At 39.0% G+C, this 22,427-nt stretch overlaps 1 protein-coding gene across 4 annotated transcripts in view; it reads left to right on the forward strand.

Moving 5' to 3' along the window:
- The first annotated feature begins 680 nt into the window (after positions 1 to 680).
- PDPK1 (3-phosphoinositide dependent protein kinase 1) overlaps positions 681 to 22,427 on the forward strand; it is a 34,114-nt gene continuing 12,367 nt past the window's right edge. Inside the window, exons 1-8 of one of the 4 annotated variants that reach the window (XM_075436256.1) lie at positions 962 to 1,101; positions 8,412 to 8,576; positions 8,672 to 8,819; positions 12,986 to 13,036; positions 13,560 to 13,829; positions 18,416 to 18,458; positions 18,653 to 18,790; positions 20,012 to 20,156. In XM_075436256.1, coding sequence (XP_075292371.1) covers positions 13,617 to 13,829; positions 18,416 to 18,458; positions 18,653 to 18,790; positions 20,012 to 20,156 — 539 coding nt within the window. In that variant the 5' untranslated portion in view covers positions 962 to 1,101; positions 8,412 to 8,576; positions 8,672 to 8,819; positions 12,986 to 13,036; positions 13,560 to 13,616. Of the gene's footprint in view, positions 884 to 961; positions 1,102 to 8,411; positions 8,577 to 8,671; positions 8,820 to 12,985; positions 13,037 to 13,559; positions 13,830 to 18,415; positions 18,459 to 18,652; positions 18,791 to 20,011; positions 20,157 to 22,427 lie in introns of those variants that run through there. The other 3 variants (XM_075436255.1, XM_075436257.1, XM_075436254.1) reach the window with 3 other exon arrangements.

The following is a 22,427-nucleotide window of genomic DNA, read 5'->3' on the forward strand; positions in this document are numbered from 1 at the left end:
AAGTAGTTCAACACCGGGACACTGCAGCTGCCCCAGCCCTGCACCCTGTCCTCCATTTGAAGCGGAGTATCTATATCTTGTAGATTCTGATGCAGTTCACTAAATTAGATGGTCCTTCCCCGCATCATCCTTCTAAGTAATCCCTCACGATTCAACAATCCCTTGACAAATTCGAATTATTTGCCACGAAGTGTCGTGCACAGAAGGCCCCCGGCTGGCAGCACGCCTGTGGTCCTGGCCGTGGCTCGCACTGCATCTGGCCCACTCCTGCGAGGACACGTGCTTTCAGTGCTTGTGCACAGCAGGAACGCTCTGCCTGCCCCTGTACCCGAATGGACACCTGCTGCGAGGGCTAACGGCGACTCGGTCCCCAGACCGCCAAGGAAAGCCTCGTAACGAAAACGGTGTGTCAGAACCGGTGAATTCACACTCGAGGGGCAAAGGGTACGTGTATTTTTTCCAGACAAGGCACGTTTTTAGGAGCGAACGTCTGTGCTGAAATCGTGTTTATGAGGCATCGGAGTTCGCGGCTGCAACAACTCGCTGCTCCCGTAGGCCCTTCGCGAGGCGAGTCACCGCAGCCAGGCCGCGCCCCGGCAAACCCCCTGAGACGGCAGACGACGCCCCGGCATCACCCGCCCCCTCCTGACGTCACCAGGTTGTCGCTCCCACGGCGCTGTTGCGTCGTGGCACGAACCCGTATGTGAGCGCAAGGTGGAGGCAGGGGAGGTCGCGCCGCCAGGCTGCCCTGCCCTCTTCTGCCCTCACCCCGCTCAGCTTCCTGACAGGAACTGAAGCCGGCAGCGTCACCCCTACAACTGCACATGCTCACTTTGGCTGAGGACGCTGAGGCTGACGGGGAACGTGCTGTCCGGGCTCTCACGTGAGTAGCAGATGACTTCACCAATGAACGAGCGGGATGCACGGAAGTTCTGCCCACGGCGGAGGGGGGGGGCATTGTTGTGGGTGACGTCACGGGCGGAGGATGCGGGCGCCCCATTGGCCCGGGCTCGGCGGCCGTGCGCTGGGGTCTTAAAGGGCGACGGGAGCGCGGGCCGCGCCGGCCGGGCGGGGCCCATGGCTAGCACCAGCAGCCACCTGGTAAGTGCGGGCTGCGGGGGCAGCGCCGCGGCCGCCCGGGACTGCCGGCCGCCGTGGCCCGCGGTGCGCTGGGGGAAGAAGTAGGCCTGGGCGCCGGCCCGTGAGGGGGTGGCCACCCGCGCCCTACACGCTGCTGGGCTGCGGGGTCGTGGTGGGGTTTCGCGGGCGGCCCCGGCGCCTGACGCCCGCTCGGGCGGGGAGGGCGGCAGGGCGAGCGCTGCCGTGCGTGGGACCGGCCTCGGCGCTGCTGCTCCCGGTCCTCGTTCCGCCCCCTGCTCTAGCCGGCGGGGCCCGGAGGCGCGAGGCGAGCGCGGTGGCGGCGGCCCCCCGAGCTTGGCCTGTCCGCGGGAGGAAGCGGGGCCGGCGCCGGGGCCGTAGCAGCTGCCCCGCGGCCTCTGGCGGAGCTTCGCTCTCGGTTCCGGGTACGGGGCGTTGGCGTCGCTCTGCCGGGCCGTTTCCCGCCGGGAGTGTCGGCGTTGTTGCCCTAGGGGAGCCACCTGTGACTCGGTGATCGATTTCTTTTGTAGCGGAAACAGAGGCGTGAGGAGGACGGTGAGGGTCATGGATAGGACACCGTGTCAAACACGGGTGTTTACGTTAGGCTGACAGTGCGAAACTGTAATATTTTGTGAGAGTGCTGACTAATATAAGATGGAGTTGTAGCTGATGCACAGAAGCAGTAGTGATGAATGTTAGTTTGCATTGTAGATTGTAAAGTTGGCTAGTATAGAAATTCCCTTATGAGAAGAGTGTCTTTTGCAAAAATAACTACCAACTTTCATTAAGACTGGTGTAACTAACTGGCAGTGATATGCTGCTTGTCCCTGGGTATACGCTGCTGTGCTTTTGGGTCTCATGTTCCTTCTGTCGGTTGCAAGCTGACAAGCTCCACTCTGCAGCACTTAAAACTTTTTCATCAGTTGGAATTGGCTAAGGAGGGTCTTCTGCATGGACACAGTCATAGCTGTGTTGATTCTTGAAGTCCTGTTTCAGTGTGCTCACCTCTTCATGCTCAGTGTTTTTTCATCAGGGTGTTACACATAATCATGCTTGGCTGGAGACGAGAATTATTATGTGGAATAGCTCTGCAGGGGAGGCCATGAGATGCTTCATTGAGGATTATGAAATAAAATAATTTCTGATTATTAAAGGAATTAGTTTTGCTTTCCTGCCACTTTATAGAGCTCCATATGGCTGCTTCTCAGCATCAGAGATGACTTCTGTTTACTTGGAATCTTTTAAATAGGGAGTATGATTCCACTCGTCCTTCTGCCCTTGTTTGTTCCTTCTCTTTCCATATTTTTCTTCTCCAAAATACTTCCATTTGCATTCCCTTTCTGTATATGGTTTAGGCCCCTGCCTGCAAGAGAAATGTACAGAAGGAGAATGAATGAAGAACAAAGTTGACAACCATTTTCGTTAAAACTAAAATATTTTTTCAGGGTGGCTTATTTTTAATTCCTTCATCCTGTTTAATGTTTCTCTGGTCAGGTGAGTGTACTGACTGGCAATAGCAGATAAAGCTGGCTTGATTCAGCTAGCCTTTCTGTAATTGGGATGCTATCAAATATGGGAAATCCAGTGTTTCTGAGACTGAGGAAGTTAGTGTTAATGTTTCTGTGATGGAATTAATGACATGATTGAGTTCTGTGATTATTTTACTATGAGTGCAAAAGACTAGGGGCAGAAATAGAGCACAACTTTGAAAGGAATATTCCTGCATTCCTCTGCCGAAACAAGTTTTTTTTTTGTATTCATGTGTGTAGGGACAATTCCTAAAACATTCTATTTTCTGGAGACGTGGTACCAAGGAGAGAATTGCACTTTTCAGAAGGGTACAACTTTAGTGCCACTTTAGTTGCGGGTGTCGGTGGGGTCCTAGTTATTTGATGCTAATGCCTTCATAAGCACACTGGGTCTCACATCAAGAAGCACTCTCCCTCTCTAAATCACGAGTCTGAAAGGATGGTTATTTACATCTTCATTTTCAGCAACATCTTCACTGGAAGGTTTAGCTGCTTTAGCAATAATTATATTCTACCAGCGTTTCTGACCTGATAAAACCTATAGTATAGTCATGGATGTGTCTGAACAAAACTGCTGGTTCCCTCCCTGCCCCCCCCCGCCCGCCCCCCCCCGCAGAACTAATACAAACTGCACTTTTCAAAGAACTGGGCTCTTAGTAGAGTAAGTTCTGTATGTATGCTATGAATTAGACTAGGATATGGTAAGTTGTGTTTGTACTTAGATATAAAGCCTTCAGACAGGCTTGAGAGGCTTTCCTTATGTACTTACCTGCTTAATATTCTCTTCTCTTGGGTTTTTAGCGTAAGGCTATGACTAGTCATCATCGCTCATGCGTAGTCTTTTAACTGGGATAAGTTTTCTGTAAGTCTGTTACCAAAGCAGGCGGCAGGAGTAGAAAATAGAAAAAGATATAGATGTTGAGATGGTGCTCAAAGGTGAAAAAATGGAGGAAGCTTAAAAGGAAAAACTTGGAAGGGCACGCTGACTATTGAAGTAGTTGCAGGTATTTTGGTAAAGAAGGCATGAAACCAGAGGTGCAGTCACTTTGTTATACTGAAAAAAAAAGTAATAAACTGCCAAAGTAATAAAAATAGGTTTTCTCTATGAAGATGTGAAATGTTTTAGTAATGCCTGTTTTTTAACAGCAGAGTTGTATTTTATATAAATTTTTTTCTAGAAAAGCTGTATGGATTGTTGTAGAACTAGTGTATTTATGACATCAGAAAATATGCCAGTGATAAATTACTTTTTTAATATGGAAAGATAAAAACATAATTCAGAAAACACTGTATTTGAAAGATAAAATCCTTCTCCAAGTTTTTCCTATTGGAGCTTCCTGAAGAATTTGTAAGAAGCCAAGGAATTATTGTTTCTGGTATTTCAAATGGGAAAACGTTTTTTTGCAGGTGGCCAAGTTAGATAATGTATATGTAATAAAGAAGCAAGAAAGGGGAAAGAGCTGATTTTTCTCCTCGCTTCCCTTTCTGACATTTTATTTGCAGGTAGGCTTGTGGAAAGTTACTAAGGTCTAACTAAAGTGTATGAAAGGAGTGAATACAACATGCACAAAGTTAGCTGTTTGGTCTAGTACCTTATTTTTCACACCTTATAGATTCTACTCAACAGTACTGTAGGGAATAATTGATTTATTGTGTGACTAAATATTAAAGTTGAGACTTGCTTTCTGTTTTAAAAGACAAGCTGTAAATACTTCGCCTGGCAAATATTCTGTAGTTCTTTATGGTGAAAAATTGCAAGGATTAACTTGCTTAGCACTTTCTTCTGAAAATAAAGTATTAAATTTGATGTTTAGTTCTTTAGTACTCCTGCAGGAATTTAATTTACAGTTCTTGACTGTGCTGTCCAACCTTTCTATGCTCCATTTACATACTGCTACCTCTGTGTGACTGCTTCTCTGCTCTTCACCCTAAACTGTTCTCTTTGCCTCGTAGAATTGCTAGCAAGGAGCCTAGTATAAGAAGTCTTTTTGTGTTTGTTAGCATGAGCCCCTATCCATGCTGTGCAGCACCTCTTGATATTGGTGTGCTTCATGAGGTAACTGGTGGTGTGGAATTGGATCTGGACTATGGTGATTACAGATGGCTTTTGTTTCCTTGTGAGCTGGCCTGGATCTCTTTGCGTGAAATGAATTCTCAATGGCTTGTTTACATATAGCTGTTTGGGCCATAGGCTGACTTTAGGTTCTTCGAGATTTTTGTGGTTTCCTGTTTCTGATCTGTTTTGAGACTTTGGGGGGTGGGGAGATGGTGGAAGGATGCCTTAAATAGTCTCTGCCCCTGAAGGTGCTTGGAACTGAAGTGCTTTGCTCAACAGTAGGGGAGGTTAGAGGGTAACTTGCCGATGTGCAGGTTCTTATAAATCCTTTCATTAGCCTTAATCCCTACTTCAGTTTGGAATTAGAATCCTGGAAATTACTGGCAGGAAATACCACTGTATGTGTAAGGTTGTCAAATTTAGAAAAACGCATTTGCATTAACTAAAAGTTTTGGGTCAACATTGCTCTGTATGAGAAATTCATTTCTGTAGAAAAAATCAGCCTTGTGGAGAAAATACCTTTGTTCCCTAAATGAAGAGTCAAAACAATCTAAAAATGTAGAACTGTTCTCTGTGCTTCCAAATCCTTGAGACTGTTGGTTATATTTTTGCTGATAAACCATGAATCTGATTTCCTCAATACTCACTTGTGGATAAACTATATTATAGATTTACTGCAGAAAGTGAGGAATTGGTAGGTGATCAGTTACGAAGGAGGTAGAGTGTTAGAGCAGTGCTTTGTTTTTGATGTTTAGAGATTGTTCATATAAAATAATACAGTGTGTCTCCCCAAACCTTAAAACACTTTTTTGTATACCATAAACTTTGTGAGAATGTACATCCAGAAAGATTTAGAAGAAAAATCAATCAATTTTGATTCTTCTTCAAAGTTAATCCTCTTCATTATATTTGAAGGTAGGACTTGTATCTTCCAAAATTGATTCTGAACACAAGACAAACAACTGCCAACTAGATACTAGAGTTTTTTTAGGAACCTACTTCTGTCTTATAGTAATACAAATAGAAGTCCCTGAAAAAACAATTTTGCTAATGAAATTCGCATAGGTTATTACAACATGACATTGTGTCAGGCTTGGCCAGGGCTTTGTGTATGTTTAGTCTGAAATAACAGTATCTTATGATGATTTATTATAGGTATTTTCAACATTACCTTCATATTGCCAAAATTTTTCTTTAAATTGTGTTAGGGCTGATAGTATATCAAACAGACTACATCAACTTGAATTCTTTTCATACTTCTGTTTCCCGTTATTGCAAAGGTCCCAGCCAGTTTAGGTGGAATAGTGTCTTTGAAGAATTACCTGTTCCAAGCTTTCCCCTTGCATTAGCACTTACAGTCTTTCATCTTTAAATGTATTACCAGGACATTATTTTTTTAAGAAGCCTTCTTTTCTTGTAAATGGTGGTCATTTCTATCAAGATACTTTAAGATAATTTTTCGGGTAACAGTTTTATGCAGTGCTTCAATGTATGCTTACCTTCCAGCAAATGACACTGTGGATGAAGGTGAGCGTGGTTGTGTTGGTGGGTCAGAGCCTAGACTTCTTTAATAAGTTAGCATGGCAGTCTGTTTAAACAACAAAACAATCCTCCTTTTATACAGCTGGATGCTTCTGAAATTTGCATGGTTTATTCATAAAAATGGTCTATTAAGCAATAAATTTTTCATGTGGCAACTTCTGAGATCAAAAAATTTCACTGCCGATAGATGTATGACTTCAGATTCTTTTGCAAATTAAAGTTACATTAAAATAGCTGTTGAAATAGGAGATTTCAATCTGTTCTTTTAAATGTAGTAATCAGTAACCATTTATGAACCTTGATCAAAGTATGGATTTTGACATATTGACTTTGGACTGTTTTGGTGACTGTAATGGTCAATTTCTTCAAGACATGGAGCTGATGAGCAATTTGTTGGGTTATGAGCTAGATCTTAAGTTCTCTACGGTAATCTTTCCATACCATTTGATGATGAGATGTGAAAGAGTGGTGATGCAGCTCTACACAAGCGCAAACAACTGTGCTACAGAAGATCAATGTTTGATGCTAATGCTTTTTTAATATCTACAAATAACTAATATTGGAGTATTGGTTTGTTTACTGCAGTTTGAAGAAAATGGCTTACTGTGATCTACAAAGAACTACACTGTAGGAAAAAACATTCTGTTGTCCTGGGAGAATATCTTCAGCACGTTTGTAACCTAGTACAGTTTTTAATAAGTGCCTTGTTTGTGTTTTGGAGAGGAGTGTTTGTTCTTAGAAATGCCTGTTGATTTTATTTGTTATGATTTTGTGTTAGACACTTGAATTATATGCCTTTAGAAATGTTGAACAAGATCTGTCATTTCAATATAAACTTCACGTTCACTTCTTGTGATATGTTGAAGATTAACCAGCTTGTTTAATTAACTGTTTTGTATAGCACCCAAAACCAGGAGATTTTTAAAAAATGCCTTAGTGTCACCCCTTTTGATCAGATTTTTTTAACTACATTTTTTAGTGCTGCATTTTGCACTATGCTGCACAGAGGTAAGTCACTAAAGTATGCTTTAATGTTTTCATCCCAGAGAAGACTAGGTATTTGCCAATGTAGTATTCAGTTACAATATTTATTTTTAAAAATATATTAATTCTTTTCAATGAATGAATGTTGAGGTGTGGTTCTTTAAAGCCTTTGACATTTTTTTTTTCCCTCAGATTTCAGAATCTGAAATCATACTACTTAGTCTAGTTTTCTTACTGTCCCAGTCTAGTGGTATTCCTTCCTGATTGGGGAGATATGTAATCTTCTATCAAGCTGAAAGTGTGAGAAGAGTACTTGTTTTTAAATACCTCTCAATTACTATGGCTTTTAAATTTTTTTTTAATATAGCTGTATGTATTTGAGTGTCAAAGTTAATCTGTTAAGTGGATGAACAGTTCACTGTTTGTGTAGTGCATTCAGCAGTACTGCTGAGGCTTGGCTTAATCGGAGTTTTGTCCTGTCTGTTACATGCTTGGTTTTATTATAATGCTAAGACAGTCTGACAGCATCTTTTGACTCTTTTTCAGGCATATGAATAGATTTTCTGTTTTTCTTTAGGCAAATATTTAAATTCCTTAAAGGTAAGAATAGAGTTGACAAATAGGTATATTATTCAAATCTTTAAATGATCTGAAAAACTTCTAAGCATATATAAATGGAAACTGGCATGCAATGGAGTTTCATAAATTATTTGGTATATTGTATCTGTCTGTATGTACACATGTACAATTTGTTAATAGAATGAGGATGCTGTTGGTCACTTAGCAGAAAGTTTAACAGTCCATTTTTAGACAGAAGTCCAGAGCATAGGCAGGAGGATATAAGGTATGAGAATTGATGTTTACTAAAGTTTGTGAAAGCACACCCTGAAGTTAACAAAAGTACGCTGTCTGTTATTATTCTGGGTTGCCTTGATTCATGGCAGTCACTCCAGTGTAGCAGTGTACAAAGTTTGAAAGGAAAACTGGTGTGATAGGGATCACATGATAGTTATTATGCTTCCTGCAAACCACTCCTGGGTGGGATTGGTGCATAATGGGAAGTGCCACCTGTACTGTGCTCTCTGCACTGGAAGGTGAGCCTTTTAGTTGGATTTTGTTATTCTGAATTGGTGTTTCTTTGTATCTTAACTTACGTTTCTTGTAGCTGAACTGCCCTGCTTTTGCCTGCATTCTCTTTTTAGGTACTATGAGGAATAGTTTGAGGACATACATGCAGGCCCATCTTAGTATCTGACCTGATGAGTTGCTTTTTTTCTGTTGGAATATGCTGGAACTTCCAGGGTGTGTTGCACTCTAGCCTTTGAAGTGGAGGCTATCACAAATAGGTATTGGAGAACCTGGAGAAGGTACACATTTTCATTGTGGGATATGAGGGGGAGGTAGCCAGTGGGAAAACTGTGCATAATATCTGTTAATTGCCCCTTCTTATGCTCTTTTTCAGATGCAAGATGTGTGTCAGATGCAGTTGCTGCATCTTTGTCAACCCTCTGAAACACCAGTGTGCCATGAAAAGAATATATTAAATATAACTGCCTAGCTGTTCATTTTTTCCCTTTGCATTTTGCAGATAAATCCTTAGGAGACCTCAGGTTGTAAATATTTAAATTATAAGCAATACAAAATAAACTAAATTTCAGAATTTTTGGCTTGTATGATAATATCAAAATAATTTACAAAACCTCTCAGGCCAAGCCTGTCTAACTTAAACTGTCTTTAGCAGAATCTCAGTATTGATAAATAGTAGCAAGTCAGCTTTATCTCTAAAACTACAAAACATCTGTCCGATGAAAGCAATTGCTTTCTCTCAATGTGAAATAAAGGCCTTTATTCGTTCTTAATTGCACATATAGGTAAATGGACTCCATCTTTTTACTTGAAAACAAGTCTATTAATTTGGACATTGAATCTTAGATTCACAGATTTTGGAAGATCTTCCTGTTTCTATATCAAAGGGCTATGTTTGGCAGAGATGTAAAAGCTGTGATAGGATACTGTGACAGTCAGGGAGGATATCTTACACTGCATCATGTAGTGTCTGTTTTGAAAGCATCTCAAACTCCATTTGCAAGTGAAAAGATTTAATTCATAGATATCCTAGACTGCTGCTGTGTTGCTTTCTGAATCCTATAAATTCTTAAGCAGACTTTACTGATGTAGAGCATACATGTTTGTGTTGGTTTATCTTCATGATAGTCTGTGAACATCTTATCATAATTTAGTCTAACACTTATGACATACACCATTCAGTAATTCTTATATCCAGTAAGACTTGTATTGAATTGCAGATGATCCTAATTTTTAGTTCTGTATTCTCTGATACCAAAAGGCTAAAACAGTCAGATTCTTTAATAAACATAGATTTCAGGAGCTTAATCTAGTTAGATGGTAAAATGTTTTTCCAGGAGTTCACTGTCTTGATTTTCTCCTGAAACTGGTTTGTTTTGGTTTTCTCCATAATTTTTGCACAGTACTAGTGGCAGTAAGACTTTCCTTGTCCGAGTTGATGCTTTCTAGTTCTATATATTCAGGTATGGACTATCTTTTTGTCCACTTGTTTCCCACCATTAAGTTCTTGGACCATATTTTAGTTTGTAATAATGTTTTGGTAAAGGCAAAAGTAAGGTCTCACTGTTTGTCTAATTAACCAAAGCTGTAAACTGCTTTGAGATACACTTTTTTGCCAAGTGGGGTGTGTGTGGTTTTTTTTCTTCAGTCTTTAAATTTATGCAGTTAATCTTCTTTCAGCCTTTTTGGTTCAAGAGTCAATCCAGGTGTGAACTGGAAGAGATACTTGTTTGGAGACGGCTAGTAGTTACAAGTTGTTTAAGAATTTAACCAGTCTCACTTAGAATATATCCTGTATTTGTTTTCCTCAACAATATTCTGTATTTCATGTGTTACATAATGCCAAGTCAAATGTTGTATGGATGTCTGTCTGCATGATTTCATTTACTAGACCTGTAATAGTTTACCATAAAAAAAATTGGTAAGAGCGTCTTTGCCAATGTTCTAGCTTATACAGTCTCATCAGCATCATTTATAATCAAAACAAATGTACTAGTTGAGGTGTAGAGCTCATGTTGCTTTGTGTAAATAGTACTTTCTATTAGCAAGGTCTGCTTCTAAAAAAATTTGCCTTATAGGCCTTATAGGTGAATGGAAGAGATTTTCTGATCATGTCTGCTGTATGTCCTAATGCAGCTGGAGATTCAGTAATACAGTCAGCAGTTAGACTCGGTGTTATTGGACAAGTGATAGGTTAGGACTCTATTCACACTGACTTGTCTTTGTAACAGAAATGAGATTTTGCTAGTAGAGTTTCAGTGGTAGCAAAGATTTTCTCAGTAATCTTCAGGGTTCAGTACCATGTCACTTAGGATAGAAGTGAAAGATACTAGAAGCTTCAGAAGGCCTGGTCTCTACAACTATTTTTTGCTGCCGTTAGTATTGGTGGAACTGTATCAGCAAAGCAGTGTTGCAGATTTTGCAGTGGGAAGATGCTGGTAGAGATGCAGTTGTTGTGGTTGTACTTGCTTTGGAGAAATGTGATATTTGTTTGATGCATACTGTGTGCTTAGATATATTAAAAGTTGTAGTGGTAGTGCTGTTGTCAAAATGTGGAATTGCAGAAAGGATTCTGAAAGGTATAGGTCCTTTTAGATAAGTGGGAGCTTTGCCTGTGGCTGGCTTTTCATACAAAGGGGAGCGAGGAAAGTATAAAAGGAAAAATGCAATGGTATCTCGTGGGCTTGTTGCATTGATTCGAGTTTTATTATCTTTTGTTTCTATTGTTTGCAGGCAAAAGGGGAAAAGAACAATATAAGGACTTACTTCACATGGCATGTAAATAAAAGGAAGCCTATTTCTAGTGATTTAGAGAAAATTAGTTAATGAAGATTTCAGTATGTTGATCTGTAATTCCACTTACCTTCAGCAGTTTTGTTATTTTCTTCCTTATTAGCTTTTCAAACTCGCAGTCTGTTGCACTAAGAAGGAAACAATTTCCTCATTGGAAGTAAATTAGAAACAGCACCCTTAAGAGCTTAGGAATGTAGGTAGTGTTAGAGACTAGTTTTTGAAAGCAGAGATAAAATGATTAGATCGGTGGTTATCAGTGTGGTGCATGGTGCTCCATGACATGCAATAGGTAAGTCTGTTGTCGCTGTGTGAGGGTCTCTGCTTTCACTGGCTTGCCAGCTCAGAAATGTTGATAATTGCTGGAAAGAGGGCATCCTCAAGATTCTGAGAATTGCAGATGCCGTTTAGAAGGTTTTTAAACTCTTCAGTGATTGACTCATATCTCACTAAACAAGTCTGTATCTAGCAGAAGCACAATCTTACATATCTTTTTTTTTTTTTTTTTTTTTGCGAAAGAGTGGCTGTATGAGGTTAGACCGGATGAGCTAGCCTGTATTCTGTCTCTGGCATATGTGAAGACATGCGTGTAGAAACATGTATAATCTCTGCAGACATGTTTTTTTGAATCTTTCAAAATAAAAGTGAGAAGGTAAATACAGGACACAAGATTCTAAACAAGAATACGTGGAGCGTGGAAAGACAAGTGTAGGAGTGACCTTTGCTATAAATGTTCAGGTGCAACATACCTAGTTGCATAGATCTGTCATTTCTTAGGTAACTGATACTTCAAATCTATTGCATCATCCTCTGTCCTTCTTGTTATTAATCTTGACTTTGCTTTCTCAGAATATATATATCGGCTATGGAGAGTGGAAGAAATAGAGAGTTTTAGCTGTACTCTTTTGACCTTGTTACCTTCATCTCAATTTAGAAAGTACATGTTTGCATGCTTAGAAATGTTTGTGTCTCATTGTTCTGTAATGCCACTAAATGTGTAAGCAAAGTGTATTTCTGAATTGTATCTTATTTTTGAAAGAAGTGAATAAGGGCTGCTTTTACTTACTGTATTAAGCACAGCCAAGTGAGTAATTGCTCATTTGGGAGCTAGTTACTTTAAGCCCATATGCCTGATTGAACACAAGTCCAATTCCCTTCTAAAGTGTTTTCTGATAGAAATGTAGAAAATTGTTTGTGAATCAAATTTAAATTCATGAGATAAAATATTCTTTTTGTCAGAAGTAATGTTTATTTGAATATCAACATGAAGTATGTTATAGGTTAGGTCAGGGTTGTAGAATAATCTGTTTTGAGGTTATAAGACTTTCATTCAGTCATAGTTTCATTCTGCTAGATGTATGTTAGAATATTGAGATTAAAAAATAATGTTCAGACATGGTGTTAATTTTCTTAAATATTCCCTCTGTTTGCATACTATTTCAGTTTTTATTGTGAGTAATTGTTCAGCAGAGCATTCCTATTCTCTGTGCTTTCTGGCCAGTTTCAAGTAAAACATTTGAAGCAGACATGTGACAGACTAATGGAGGTATATTACAAACAGGGAGGGAAAGCAGTGTGACATGTTTTCCTTGGTCTTACTTGAGAAAAATTGATAAAAGGGTACAAAATGATGATTTGCTTTGTCTATTACAAGAATCAGTATTTGGAGTGTATCTTTTTATACTTGCTGTTTTCTGGGCTCTATCTGGTTCTTTGCTTTGGAATTGGGATGTCTTTACGTGGTCATATGTACAATTTAAATAGCATAATCTCCCTTGTTTTAAAAGGTTATGGACCAGAGCATACTTCAAAAAAAGTATTAGATATTGCTGATTATTAAATTCTCCAGCTGATCTGCCTTTTGTATGTTGTTCTGTCTTTTCCTTCTGTCCTTCCCCAGTGCGTATTGAAGAGAAATACTATTGGAGAAAGTGACATTCCAAGTAAAAGTGTAGGAATATATCCTTTCTCTCCATTAAAGTTTTCATGCTTTATTTGTTCATTTACAGTTCATCTTAACTTGAATCTCTAAACTAATGTTAGTCATGAATACAGGTGTTTATTTTCATCTAGTTTCAGGAAAACTAGTACTTGTTAAGAGTGGACAGATGGCTCTGCCTCTGAGCACAAAATACAGTTTAAAGATCGTGTTATGCATAGGAGAATATACTCTGAAATTTGATACCTTGGTGTTAGGGAGCGTTTTTTTGAGTTTGAAAAGAGCATTTCTGAATTAAAGCGTTTGGATTTTTGATTTACAGCTATATGTGTGTGCGCAGAATGACCTGAACAGAGTTGTTTAACAAATTAAGAGCTGCCATTTCCAAAATAAATACTAATACTCCCTCCTAAAGACATTTTAATGGTAACCCTTTCAAACAGAACTTTATATGAGGCTCATATGGAAATAAAGTGCAGATGTGTGTGGTAATTATTTGAAGATATGGAAATAACAGTTTAATTTCTCTTTTCAGTATGATGCAGTTCCAATCCAGTCTAGTGTGGTGTTATGCTCCTGTTCATCCCCTTCAATGGTGAGGAACCAAGCAGATGCCAGCACTCCATCTGTCATTTCCACCTGTGGCAGCAGACAGGGATCTAACATGGAGGGCACTACAGCTGAATCAAGATCTAGTTCCAACTCCCTGCAGCAACATACAGGACAGCAGCCTCCACAGCCTCGAAAGAAACGACCTGATGATTTCAAATTTGGGAAAATTCTGGGTGAAGGATCTTTTTCAACGGTAACTTTACTTTTTATAAGAAGTGCCAAATATCTTAGATCAGCTTCAAAATTTGTTGTGCAAGTAATATTGCTGAGATACAAATCTGGAGAGAACGGCTTGAAGTGTAAATGAGCAGGACATAATGATTTCAAGTGTTGCACTAAATGTGGGTGCTTATTTTTCAAGTACTTTCTAAACTCGTGAGAAGTTCCGTTGTATCCTGATGACTTGATGCTTGGATTTTTAGGAGACATCACTTTCTAATGTAAGTTTGATAGCACAATGGATTATGTTAAAATTTTATGATGAAAAGAATTGGAACTGGGTTAGGAGTTTGTCATAGTGAGAACTTTTCTACGCAATGACTTGTTTGTGACAGCAGCTACTGCCAGATGCTTAGGGAAGAAAGTAAGAACAGCGACACTTCTCCAATATTCTTTCTCAGCCTCTAGAGTCATGGCCCTCAAGGACTTCCATGAGCCACAGTTATTATCTTTCTATTCAGTAGCTTTAGATCAATTGTTTCTAACTTAATTCTCACATCGCACAGGAATGAATTACTTAAGTGTTATCTTAAAGAACCTGTGAAGCAATTAATACTTTCATTTGATGCTTTTGTAGCTGTACCATTGTAAGACAAGAAGTAATATTTCTGTATCTTTTTCACGTGTCATTTGTTGTATGTACCTTTTGGTTCTTGGTCTCTAAATGTTGTTTTTTCTGGTTCTTCCTATACAGTCTACTGTGGTGTTTAGGAAGCAGGCCTCTAGTAGTCATCAAGAGTAATTTGCACTGAAGTATGTAGTTTGAAACTTGCAGGTTTCCCTAAAGAATCCAATGGAGTTGCTACCTCTTGGGTATACCAGAGTACACTGCTTCAGTGAGATGCTTTTCTGCTAGTGGTCTCTGAAAGTTAGCATGGCATTCTAAGTGGCCAGACTCTGAAAATAAAATTCTGTGTGTTCACTGGTGGATGGTTTTTTTTGGTCCCAAGTCTAGGTAGCGCAAATGTATTGAAGCAGGCAACAGGAAAGACTGAATACCATTAAAATGTTAATCCCTACGTAGCCTTATTCTTTTGCGTTTTACAAGCAGGATTTCAGTTAACATAATCATCTGGGCCTCACATAGTTCTAGAGAAAGCATGTTGGGGAGTTAGTTCTTCCTGCCTGTTACTTCCTCTGTCAGCCTAGCAGTTCTGGTCCATTATTGCAGTGCTATGACTTTAGAAACTGATCAATAGTTTTAGGGACGCATTTCATTATGATCAGACTGCACAGGAGATGCTTGCTTATTCTCCTTTCCATGGCCATTGAACAGGTTACAAACTGTTGCTGGAGGGGACTTAACAGTACTTGCTTATTACTATTTAAAAAAAAAAAGGAATGGCCAGTCCTGTCTTCAGTAACTGATTTTTTTTTTTTTTTTTGAAATTTTTTTAAATTTAAAAACTAAGCTCAGGATAAAGACTGTAGCCTTCAGCCTATAGACTGCATTCTTCAAGAAGGAAACTTGCTTGTTCATCTTACTGTAAATCACAGGAGGATTAAGCTTGCAAGGGACCTCTGGAGATGGTCTCATCCAACCCCTCCGCTTAAGCGGGACCGCTTAGAGCTAGTTGCCTAGCATCATGTCTGGACAGCTTTTCATTGTCTCCAAGGATGGAAATTCCACAGCCTCTCTGGGCAACCTGTGGCAGTGCTTGGTCACCCTCACAGGAAAAAAGCATTTCCTGACGTTCAAATGGAACCTTCTGTGTTTGTTTGGCCCACTGCTAAAAAGAGCCTGACTCCATCTTCTTTACACTTCCATTTCAGGTATTTATTACATTGGTGAGATTTTCCCCGAGATGTTTCTTCTCTAGGCTGAACAAATCCCATCTCTCTCAGCCTTTTCTCAAATGAGAGATTCTCCATTCTGTTACGAACTTTAGTGGTCCTTCTCTGGACTCTTAGCTAGTAGCTCCATGTCTGTTTTACAGAGGAGTCCAGGACTGGACATAGTACTCCAGGTGTGATCTTACCGGTGCTGAGTAGTGGGGAAGGATTACCTCCATCAGCATGCTGGCAACATTCCTCCTAATGCACCCCAGGATACCATTCGTCGTCTTTGTGCCAAGAGTGCATTGCTGGCTCATGTTCAGATTGGTGTCTGCCAGGACCCCTGGCTCCTCTTCTGCAAAGCTGTTTTCCAGCCCATCAGCCCCCAGAGTATCCTTGTTTATGGGATTATTCCTCCCCAGGAGTTTGCAGTTCAAAAAAGGGAACCGCATGAGATTCCTGTCTGCCCATTTCTCCAGTCTGTTGAGATCCCTCTGGATGGCAGCACAACCCGCTGATGTATCAACATCAGAGCTCTTGATCTGTGGGGGCATGTATGTTCACATTGTTATCAAAGCATCTTGTTAAACAGCATATGCTTTGTTCTTATTAAACATGGTTGTAGATACAGAGATCTGATTGTACTCCCCAAGGTCTTCACCAATATTCTGACTGAAAAAGTGTTCACCTCAAAAAGCAGGGGCCTTCGTATTACCATGCTTTCAATGACATCTGCAGACTAAAAAAAAAAAAAAAGGGGGTCATAATGAATATATTCAGTTTTTTTGGACTTCTGTTAGGCTATCACAAACTCTATCTGGTTTAGTGCTGTATTTCAAATTCAGCAGAGGTGCACGTGATCTTGCCTTGGGATTCTTCTTCAGAGTATTCTGCAATTTTGTTGACCTCCTTCTGCAGCTCTAATTGTGCTTGGACCCATGCTTGATATTAAAAGGTACACACATGGAGGGCCTTCTAGTTGTTGCTCTGCTCTTTTAAAGTAATGAAAACCTACTTACTTTGTAGACAGCTTCAAGCTCCTCTCGGAATAATACCTGTTCTGTGGCGGCAGAATTACAGTGCTCCTGTTTGGGTAGGCATGCTGTCCTACTCACCACCTCCTCTATGGCTAGTACATATTCTGCCCCCCCCAAGGGTTCCCAAGTACGCATGCTAGGAGGCAAATACTCAGTCCTGTGTACTTAGAACACAGCTGCTCAATATCAGTGTAAGCGTGTGGGTAATACATCTGAATCTAATGGTAAAATATTTGATACCATGCAGGACTGGAGGAGAGTCAGTCTTTGGAGCTATACAGCTTTAATTCAAGTTCGAGAGTTGCTAGCCAAGGTGTATTTTCACCTGTGTCAGTTGATCACTTCTGACTACGGACTCTGTGTGTATATATAGGCAAGATTGCCGTTGGATTTTTGTTTTACTGATGGCATGGAATTGTTTTATGAAAATGTAAAATACCAATTTCCAAAATGCAGAAATTTAGCATTATATATCTGTGTATTTATTTAACAACAGACTTTTAAAGTGACATGCTTTCAGTGGCTTAAATGGTGAATTGATTGATGAAACTTGGCAACAAAAATTAGAAGAGCTAAGAACATTCTCATCTTGATTGCATAGCTTTAAATAGTATTACCTGTGTACACAGGAAGGTCTCAAAAATTCCCTATGCAGAGATGCAGCTTGTAACAGACTGGTTGTTTCTAGTGGAAATTTTCATTGAAGTACTGTGAACTTCAGTGTGTTTGTAGAAGGTGAAGTTTTTTAGAAAATTAAAGATGCCTCTTACTACTGAACTGAGGTTTCAATTTTCTGATGCTGAAAGAGTGCAACCGCATGCACTTCTTTTGCCTGAAAGTGTCTTATTTAGCAGCTCGTTTTCCTTAGTGCCTAATATTTAGTGTCAGATGTAAGATGAAGCTTTTTTGGAGTACTCTGTTATAACTTATTTTGCAAGGAGTTAGGATGTAATGAGAAGTGGATTAGAAGCAAGGCTGCTGTAGTAATTTTAAAAAAAATAATTAAAAAATAGTATATTGTTGAGATTCTAGCAAGGTGTTGAATGCGTATAAACTTAAAATGAGAAAACCCCTGTAATTCTCTGTTACAGGATTATTGCTCAGATTCATGCAAGAGGACTTCTCAGATTGTCTTAAAAGTTGTCTTTTATAGAAGTTCTTTCTTGATGACAGCTTTGTTTCCTTAAAAGCTTTTCTTTTTAAAAATATAGAACTGCATGCCTGAAATTTTATCCCTTGCTTCTACCAATTGGAAATCTCTATTTCCCTTTCTTTAAATCTTTTTCCTGTCAAACTGTAAGTAGTTGAAAGATCTGTCCAACTTCTTACATAATCTTTGCCATTTATGTGAAGAAAAACTACTGTGACAGATTTTTATAAATATTCCTCAGAGCACTTACTGGTGTGGGTTTTACCCCCACTCCTGTTAAGAAGATTTGGCCATTTTCTGTGACTTACACTACAATCTTCGGAATTTTTCTGGGGGGAAAAAAGTGCAAATCAGTGATTACCCAGTCAGGTGTATAAATCTTTTAGCAAAATAAGCATCGTTACGCTGAACTGAATTTCTGCAGAGGTCTTGCTGAAGCCAGCATAATACAAACATGTGCTTAAATGTCTTGCTGATTGCAGTTGTGATCGCTTATTTTGGCCAATTGGTATTCAAACATCTACTGGAAGATCAAATTCAATGTTAGTGTATGTCTTTAATGATGGTTACAATGTATTTTCTCTCCTCTGGCAACAGGTTGTCTTGGCTCGAGAACTGGCAAGTTCTAGAGAATACGCCAGTAAGTATTGACTGTTTCAACGTGAACTTTTTAAAAATACAGTATCAGTGTAGTCCTGTTACAAAACACCTGTTCAAAAGACAGAATAGGGTTTTATGGTAATTTTATCTAAACAAAAAAGCCCCCGAACCAATTGCTTAGATGGACTTCATTTGGTTGTACCTCCTGCATTTTCATTCTCTTTTTTCATTAAGTTAAAATTCTAGAAAAACGTCATATCATAAAAGAAAACAAGGTGCCATATGTGACACGAGAGAGAGATGTAATGTCCCGCCTGGATCACCCTTTTTTTGTGAAACTCTACTTCACCTTTCAGGATGATGAAAAGCTATGTATCCTTTGCATTTTAAAACTTGCTGCAACACTTTCTTGAAAGTAACAATCCCCTGTTTTGGTTTGTTTGAAACATTGCCTAACAGGAATGATGACAATAACTTGAGGTATTTAAAATATCTTACTGTATGCCATTTTGCAATCATGCTTTTAATAGAAATTATGCAAATAGAATGAGTGTGTGCCCTCAGAGAGAAGAGTGGGTGATTTGCAGGACGGGAGATGAATAAAACAATATGCATTGTCCATGTGGTAAATTCTCAAGGGCCACTTGCAATAATCTAAGTTTAAAATACTTTTTAACAATAAAAATTGCGGGTTGTGTGCAAAATGTTTTGTTTCTGATCTCTACAGTAAAACACCACAATTCCTGTGTTTAAAATAGGGGTGGCCAGCTATATTTAGCACTAGTTCTTATTTGGAAAATTACATCTATTAAAACTTTTCTTATGTAAAAGTGCTTACAGAATAACCAGAGTCATAGAAAGCTGAAACTCTTGTGTTTGGGCCACTGTTTCCTGAGTTTTTTCTCTAGCAGTAATTGCGAAGGGCGGTTGCATCTTGAAAGCTCATTGGTTTGCAGTCAGCTTTTTTTTTTTCCCCTTGTGAAGAAAATGTTCATCATATGAATTTCTTCCTAAACATCCTGCTTTTAATTGGCTGTGCCAAGGCTAAAAGAATAAATCAGTCTGTTTCTGGGGTCAGTAAATGGCTGCATTTTTCTCAGCTACCAGTATTAACAGGCCTTATGTGGTGTATGTGTTTGTGTATGTACGTACATACATACATACATACACAAAGGCGCTAACAGAACTTACAGGGGCTCTCTTTTGTAATGTAAACACTTGCTTATTGAACGTTGGGCTGACTTTGGAACTTTCCAGGTGATGGGCAAATTTTAAACTTAGGTTGAATGTTCATTATGAATGTAAATAGTTATCTATGAGAGCAGTTATATATACGGTTTAATTATTCAGGTGACCGGAGAAACTGAAAATTTAACCCTTTATGTGGTCTTTGCTATGCTGAGAAATTGGGACCTGTGTTCTAGGTTGTTAATACATTTAAGAAATTGTTTTGAGTTGCTACCATGTAAAGTTTCAAGTTAACCAACTTCTTCCCTGTTGTTCATGTATTTAGTAGTATTCTTGTCTTTGAAATCAGGTGTGTGGATTTTTTAGAATGGTTTAGAGTTAGACCTTAACTATACCTACATTCAGATTTTGGGCTTAGCTATGCCAAAAACGGAGAGCTGCTGAAGTATATACGCAAAATTGGCTCATTTGATGAGACCTGTACCAGGTTTTATACTGCTGAAATTGTATCAGCCCTGGAGTATTTGCATGGGAAAGGAATAATTCACAGGTAGTACAAAGTTCAGGCCAGTGTGCATTTGATTATGCACAAGGTGATTTTTCTAGAAATGTTCTTAGTAAATTCTAAAGCAAAACCATGGATTTTGTGGAAAGCATTTCATTAGCGTTAGTACTGTTGTTAATATAGGGAGCTAAACAAAGAAAAATTTAGGAGGGGAGCCAGTCCCTGTTCTAGCTGGAAAAAGTAAGCAAACATTTTGGCCTAGAATTAACATTACCAAAAGCTTGTCTTTTTCAAGCTTGATCAGTTGGTCTAAAACCAGAAACTGACTTTTTGTTTAACTACATTTTTTTCTGTGGTGTTACATACCAAAAGCAACTAGAATTTTTCTGATGTGCAAATTAGCGTGCAGCATGTCATCAAGAAAAGTGAAATTAATGTTTGTCAGTTTTCACTGTGTGAACAGTTTCTACAGAGCAGAACGATAACTAAATGGTGAAAATTAGCAAAGGTTTTAATAGGACCTTCGCAGTTGTTCTTGATGTCTAGATAAGCATGTTTTGTTATTCATGTTTATTAAACAAATTAAGGCTGTAAGTGTGAGAAATCTGACCCACAGAACTTCTTATTGGGTAAGAAATCTATTGTGTCTGTTGGTTCCCAAGCATGTTCATGTTGTTCATGGAACAGTAGATGCTAATTGGCAAAAAGCTGGCTGATTTTAATTCTGATAGCATTATTACTTCTTTCAGTTATGTTTAAAAGGACAAAGTATTTTCCTAGTACTTTTCTGTGAAATAATTTGGAATAGAATCTAAGGGGGCTGGATGTGGAGAATACGAAAAGCATAAATTTTTTTACAGGAGAAAAAGAGAGTTCAAGAACTCCCAGTTTCACTTTGATTATATAATCCATGTGTTAGGTTGGGAGAATGCTTATAAATGAATATAGCATGATTGTCACTATTGCTAAGCCTGTCTTGGAAATGCTGTATTACAGAAGAGCTGCTCTATGTTTGTCTTCATATCAATGCCACTATGAGGAGCTCAAAAGAAAACAGTGAAATTATGCAATTAGAGAACCTAGTATAAAGTTTATTTAATTGTAAGTCCATAGCTCTAGCAGTGCCTGAAAGCTGTTGGAATTTTTCTGCTGCCTAAAGAAATACGACAGGAGGTAGAACCACTTTAAGATGCCAGGCTACTCTGGAAAAGCTACTACAAATATATGTGTCTGTGTATCTAGATACATAGCTATGTCCTACATCCATAATATATTAATATATAATATAGGTATATGATATATTACATAAACTATATGTTTATGTGTATATAGAGTACTCTATATATACATATGGATACATAAAAAACCCCACACAGAACTCTTAAAAAAGGTCCATTCCATTATTAGTACTTTCAACTTCTCTCTCAGAATAGTTATAGGAAAATGAACAGGATTTTTATGGCTTGTGTGTCATACTTACTTCATTCAAATTGCTCTCTGTGCTAGTCCACAGACTTTAAACTGTACAACTGTACAACCCATGCTTTTCAGCAATATGGGGCTGTAATCTGAGGAAAATAATGCTGCACAGTGGTTGATGGAAACAGCTTTGCATTGGCACTGATTTTTCTTACCAGTCAACCGAAAGAACTCCCATGCTTTTGTATTACTTTATGACCATCCAAAGATATTTCTTAGGAGGGAAGTACGTTGTCTTTTCTTGTCAACTGAGGAAATGTGGTGCAGACTAAATAACGTCATAACCATGTAGCCCAATCCTGTTTTTTCTGTTGTTGGTAATGAACCTCTTGACATCTAATTCGATATTGCTATATATTGTATGTCTGATACTGTGAGGTCTGATTTTATTCAGAATCAGAGGCAGTGTCCACATAAATGGTACACATACATTTGAAACACAAATTATACATGGATTTGTGACAAATGTAAACATGCCATTCTTAGAGTGGAGGTGGTTTACGGTTCTTGCCTGTTCTGGACATTTAGCTGGGGATAGGGGGTTGCCATTGTTTGACTAACTGGCGTTTTGCACTGAGTAAACAGGCCTAGAAGATCTTACTGCCATATAAATCTGTCATGTTATTTAAATTAAGGCTTGGGAGTGAAAGGTTGGGGTTGATTGGTTTTCTATTTTCATTTTTGTTGGACAAGTGAGATGCACAATAGCTTAGTTTTGAGATTTTTTCATTACTTCAGGTTTTATTTTTAGAAAAAATTTTAATGTTTTTTTCAAAATTTGTTAGCAGTCTGCATGTTGACACCTACAAGTCAGAGGAGAATTGACACAACAATGTT

Source organism: Opisthocomus hoazin, chromosome 15 (assembly GCF_030867145.1).
Source record: "Opisthocomus hoazin isolate bOpiHoa1 chromosome 15, bOpiHoa1.hap1, whole genome shotgun sequence".
Lineage (NCBI taxonomy): Eukaryota > Metazoa > Chordata > Aves > Opisthocomiformes > Opisthocomidae > Opisthocomus > Opisthocomus hoazin.